Source organism: Haemaphysalis longicornis, unplaced genomic scaffold (assembly GCF_048455015.1).
Source record: "Haemaphysalis longicornis isolate Haplotype H1 unplaced genomic scaffold, Haemaphysalis longicornis Haplotype H1 scaffold_12, whole genome shotgun sequence".
NCBI lineage: Eukaryota > Metazoa > Arthropoda > Arachnida > Ixodida > Ixodidae > Haemaphysalis > Haemaphysalis longicornis.
Genome location: NW_027526225.1, coordinates 24974349 through 24980348, shown reverse-complemented (window position 1 = coordinate 24980348; position 6000 = coordinate 24974349). Strand labels below are relative to the sequence as shown.

Sequence of the window (6000 nt, the reverse complement as noted above, 5' to 3'; positions counted from 1 at the left end):
TTCTCTGACAAAGGCTGCTGCATGAACGTGAGATTAGTTTTCAAGCTTCCATACAAAAAACCGCGGTGTTTACCTGTATGAAAATGCTGTGCAAAACTTTATGATACCTTGTGCAGTGATGTATCAAACATCTTGGGGGCAGCAAAAAGAAGAGAAACTGCTCCGTAGTTTTTTTAATCAGATTTGGTGCCTGACTTGAAAATGGGACGCACTCGAGAAATTTCCCACTTGCGAAGGAAAAGGGTTTCTTTAAAACAGTAATTGAATATCCCAGGTGAAACATGACCAAAATGCTGCTGAATGTTTTTAAAATAGCAGGAGGTATACCGTGAGGGCCACACGAGAGCGACGGCTTCACGCGCCTTGACTCTCAAGAACCAGCTGTTCGTCTAATAGTACTAAGCTAGAGCCCTGTACACGATTCAACTTTGGGTTGATTGCAGTGTCATCGCGCTGGACATACGTTGTACAAAAGTGCTGTGCAAACTTCATGAACTTCTTCCCCAGAGGAATCAACAAGACGGATGTGCTCATGTGAGTTATTGTTACGAGATCGAATATATCTTGAAAAGGTTGCAGGCTGGGAATTTACGCAGCTCTCCGCAGAATCGAGATAGGCTTTTACATATTTTACGCTAAGAGCGGAAGCACACTTTTTATTCATCAAGCCCTCTTTTCTTATGTTTTATGTGGCTGCGGTCTTTTAATTTCAGGGTGGTACAAAGTTCATTAGAAAATCAGGGGGGTGTTTTCAACGACAGGGTTTGCATTTGGGGATAAACTCTTTCATGCCGCTTTTTTTTTATTTCAGTCAAGCGCTCGAGCTGCGCATCGCAAACAGGGAGTTCTTTATTTATTAACCAATCAAATGAAGAAAAAATTTATACAAGACAATGCAATCACCACGCACGGTAGGGATCTTTTTTGCCAGACATTCTGACCCAGTATTAGGCCGTATCTGGAGACAGCCATAAGGCAGACTATAAGTAAAAGAAGACCATGACACTTTCCCAAACACATGGGGCACAGCGTGCTCCAGAATACCAGTACTACAATATTAGAGCGAAGTCAGGATGGCTTCTTTTTTGTAAAGGTAGTCCAACCAGTCTGATAAAGGACAGTGCAAATGGTTGGGAAGTTCAGTGGTTGTGCCTTTTCTAAGATTAAACAGATAGTTACAAGTTATACGTAACAAACATGTTTTTGCTAAAGGTAAAGGCTTAAACAAATATATATAAACAAAAATTAACAAAGCATGTCTTGATTGCTCGGTATTTTGTCGGATGGATAACTGCATCATGCTGAACACCATCTGTACAATTTTGTTTTAATTAGGTGGAATGAAACATGCATCCTACAGCATCGTGAAGGGTATTTCCGTATGGGGGGTCATGACATTTCACACATCTTGAGATTTCAATGGTACACTTTACGAAACAATCAGTTTATTGGCATTCGATATATCAGCATCATGAACCTCGTGATTACAACAGCCGAAGTTATAAATCCATATATCTTGTCACACTCTACTAAGCAAAATGCGTCCAGGTTATGTTTGAAAAAGATGACTGGACTAGCCGCGGACGGCTCAAACAATGCTACACTTCTCAACAGGATTCATCGGGCTGCCTGGGTCACAACTAAACGCCATCGCAAATTCATTGAGATTCTGCAACGGCCCGTCGCACTGGTGCTTCGAGGTCATCGCCCAGCTGAGGTCGCTTCCTTGGCATGACATGTAACAAGAGGCGATAAAGAACATCTGTTCAGCGGTGTAAGCCTCGAAGCCCTCGAGCCGCTCGTCCTCTCTGTTTGCGAGGAAAGCATCGAAGGAGGCCCGCATGGCGAGCACGTCCAGTGGGAGCAAGAGGCTGTCAGAGAAGGGGTCATCGACGCTTTGGCTGCTCTCGTTGCTCGCGCATTTTGGCGACCATGGAAGCTGGCCGACATCTGGAGATTGTAAGTAGCTGCGCACAGAGCAAGAGAGCCAGTAAAAAATATTGCGGTGAAAACAATACACTCGTCCTATATATATATATTACTGTTTGCGCGCCCAACAACCCAAATATTGCTTCATTGCGATGGCCATACCAATAGTCGGCACAGTACGAGCATGAAAGTAAGCAAAGAAAAATTCACAGCATATCCACGGGGTGAATGATGATGAGTGGGCGAAGCTCCTGAGGGGAAATCATCGGTAAAACCGTGACTCTTCAGTGAAAGTTCGCCCACTACATCTGTGTCCGAACGTAACGTCTAGAAAGTCTCGCTTAAACCGCGCGTCGGCACCTTGGGGCTGAGCTCGCCTGATGCGTTTTGCAGACGCCTCACGAGCTCTCACTGCATCGGGGTCTGCCTGCCGATACGCGCGCTTTCTCGCCGCTTCCCGTTCTCTGACGTTTTGGAGATCCTCTTCGCGCCGCAGCCGTGCCGCTTCGCGTACGGCAGGGTCCTCACGCCGTTGCCGTGACGCTTGGGCCTCTCGTTCTCGAACGCTGGGATCTTGGCGGCGTCGTTGCGCAGCCAGACGACAGGCTTCGGCCTCCCGCTCTCGTACGGCAGGATCTTGGCGGCGGCGTCGCGCAGCTTCACGGAGCGCTTCTGCCTCGCGGGCTCGCACATCTGCAGCCTTATCCATCGGGCGACTCCGAGCGCGCGCCAACAGCGAACGGATTTTATTACAACGCTCCCCGCCATCTAGAAAACAATCCAAGAACTAAACTAGAGGTAGCCACGCCATCTAGTAAACAATCCAAGCGCATCTTTTCATCATATACAAGTACCGCCATCTAGTAAACAATCCAGGAACTAAACTAGAGGTAGCCACGCCATCTAGTAAACAATCCAAGAACTAAACTAGAGGTGGCTACATACATACGTCGAGGATGGACAGACCCACGCCCTAAGGAGCTTCGCCCCTAAAATTCACCCCATACCCAGCTACCGGCAACACGGCAACAATGGAGGTTATCGAACGCTGTGCGACCATAACCCACTACAGTGTGAAATTTCTCTGAAGCCAACTGCCCAACCATCGTTGCTGAACCTCTTCAGCAACCCGCCATCGTCGTTTCGCCGGTCTTTCTAATTGGTGAAACTGGAGACTTCGGGATCGGCATGACGCTCGCGAGCACACTCATGATTACACTCATGAGCGCGTGCCTGCATACCCACCGGCTCCACGGCTTAACAAATCACCCAAGGCTAACCCATCGACCAGCGGGCATGAATTCATCTCATCATCATCACCGAGCTTCTTAGGGTGGGCTTTACTGTAAGGCCTTTATCCTACACGCGTTGTTATGGGAAACTTACTTAAAAATGATATTTTTAAATGCGCTATGAACGGAAACTGTGCTATGATCATTGACAGTTATTGTTGAACAGCAACCTCCCCCCCCCTTCCCCCCTACCCTTCATGTGCTGTTGCAGAACCTCATCAACAGCGACCACCTGGACGTCCAGCAACTACTGGCAGCTGGGCCATTGGTCGCCCGGTCATCACTGGGATTCCCGGACTAGGGAACCCCTCCTACTTTATGGCTCATTGAAGTTTCGTAATACTACTACTAATTCTGACGCCTAGCTCAACTAAACCGCTCATGAGAAACGACCCCCCACCCCTGTTAAACACAATCACCCATCAAAAGGCTCATCGTACACCGTACCTGTGTTTCCTCACAACTCCCAATGCCAATCAAAATTCACTCTCAAGGTAGAATTGAGGCGTCTTTGCTAGGAGATGGCCACTACGGAAGGTGCGGGTATGTTCTTCGATTTTGGCGGCGGTGAACAAGACACTAAATATATGTTTAATGTCGCTCAACACCCGCAGACATGCCGCAATATTTGAAAACAGCATATATGGCTTAGTAATTATATACACGCTTTTAGAATCATTGGGGCCTCGTTAGATTTTCACTGGTGCACGACATTTATGGTCATCCCCGCAGAAGCTATTGACGGGCGCAGTGTACTGCCCTTACAAAAATGGATTTTGAGTTTCAATTCAGTTCCAGGTGAGTTTTTATTGAGTCAACAGAAACCTAATTCAAACTCAATTGGCTATTGAGATGTGTCAGTAGAAACTCAAAAGGATTTGTATTGAGAAAACGCAATACAAAAGCAATTGACACCAGTCTATTGAAACTCTTTGGAGAACCAATTGACAAAACTCATCAGGCTGAAACATACACTTTGAAGGGCTATTTTTTTCAGCGCTGCCCACTGTGTCTGCTGAATTAAGACTACTAGGTTACTTTTATGTTTTTTTTATTATACATTGACATTTCTATCGAGTGCAGTCAATAAAAAGTCAACAAGGTTTTAATGGACAAAACTCAGCAGAATATCAAATGACTTCGTTTAATTGAAACTCAATATAGTTTCTACTGACAAAAATCAGGTAAAATTGAGAGTCGAGCTAGTTGGTGCTACGTTGTTGAAATATATACCAGTGTCCTTTTTTGTCCATGTTTTATAGTTCGAGCTTAATTTTCAAAGCTGATAAAACTCTTTAGGCCAGTAGCCTTTACCAGCAGCATCTTCGCCCAAATAATAATTATACCTGCTAAGTGGGGAAATCAATTATACTGGACAATTTTTTACTGCATTTCCTCAAATACTGCCGCAACATGCTTTGCACAAAACAATGGAAGAAATAAACATTGACAAAACTCTAGTGACTCATCTCTTCTGGCACGTGACTCCCGCGGAATCGTTTCCTTGCTATAGCAGCGGATTTTCTTCTTTATACCTCAGCACGCATTGACATAATGAGTGAGCAATCTCCACTACTGCTGCTAAGCTTCCGCTTTAGCGGCAGTGGACATATTCCAAGTAAGTCTTCCGGGAAAGTTGGAGCGGAATCATGAAGCATGCATATCTCGGCCGGGAAAAAACGGAAAGGCGGGGGGGGAGGCTACACATCTCGGGTCCCAGTTCTGGGGACAAAAAAAAGTCGTCACTCCCCCTACCTCTTTTCACACATACAATGCTGTGATACCTTGTGTTCCGGGAAGGTAGGTGGGGAGGAGCTACATTTAAAACGCGATTCAATCTGCTACATCTACAAAAGGCATATGTGACATCGCGTCCTAGTGCGATGATTCAGTGTTTTTCTGTGGAGGCACGATACTAACAGCGCTCTTTTGCAGAAATGAATACTTATCTCACAAACCCAAACGCACAAGAATATTCCAGTGACGAAATTGTGCCTATAAATACTCAGAAAAAAAAAACAGCAAAACTTTTGTGTGAATCCCTAAACGTCGAAAAAAGAACAATTAAATTTTTGTACACAGCGAACTTTTAAAACAAGCGTTCAAATCAAGCGAACGCAGGCTTGGCCTCATCGTCGTTCACTCGTGAACTTCATTACTCCAGTTATCACTCGCGCACCCCACCGTGGTCTGAGCCCAAGGACGCGAGTTCTATTCCCCGTCATACATAACTTTCCTTGAGGATACCGTGAACTGTCTATGATAACAACAGTAGAACAGCAATGTGGAATGGAGAGAATCCCACAAGGAGCAAACGCGCATCTACGCTCTATTAAAACAGGTGAAAACAGTTCTTTCACTGCAAAAGAACTCCGTACGCCAGTCCAAGGCGCCGCCGCTCACACGAACTGAACGAACGAACAAACGAAGAAAAAAAATGAAGAAAGACAAACTGAAGCGCTGATTAACAACTCATCTTTACTGCACAGGGTCACAAAAAGAAAGAACGAGGCTGACACTGCTTCACGCCACTACAAAAAAAGAGAAACCGAACAAATTAGTGGGCTGGCGTGCCGCTTGTTACACTCCGAACCGCTCTCTCGCTAACGATGTCAACACGTCCGCGGACTACGTTTCTCAAACACAAGCGCCTCGCAAATATCCTGCGCCCGCAAGCAGATCAAGAACTTTGAAGCTGTTTTCAAAGATTGGACTTTTCAGAATTCTTCCGTCCTCTCTTCTGCTGCAGTTAGCCGAAGCGGGCGCCCGGACACAAAAG

At 45.8% G+C, this 6000-nt stretch overlaps 1 protein-coding gene across 1 annotated transcript in view; it reads right to left on the bottom strand.

Moving 5' to 3' along the window:
• Positions 1-838: 838 nt before the first annotated feature.
• Positions 839-6000, bottom strand: part of LOC144161895 (neprilysin-1-like) — a 28245-nt gene continuing 23083 nt past the window's right edge. Inside the window, exon 4 of the mRNA XM_077692457.1 lies at positions 839-1967. Coding sequence (XP_077548583.1) covers positions 1589-1967 — 379 coding nt within the window. The 3' untranslated portion in view covers positions 839-1588. The remainder of the gene's footprint in view (positions 1968-6000) is intronic.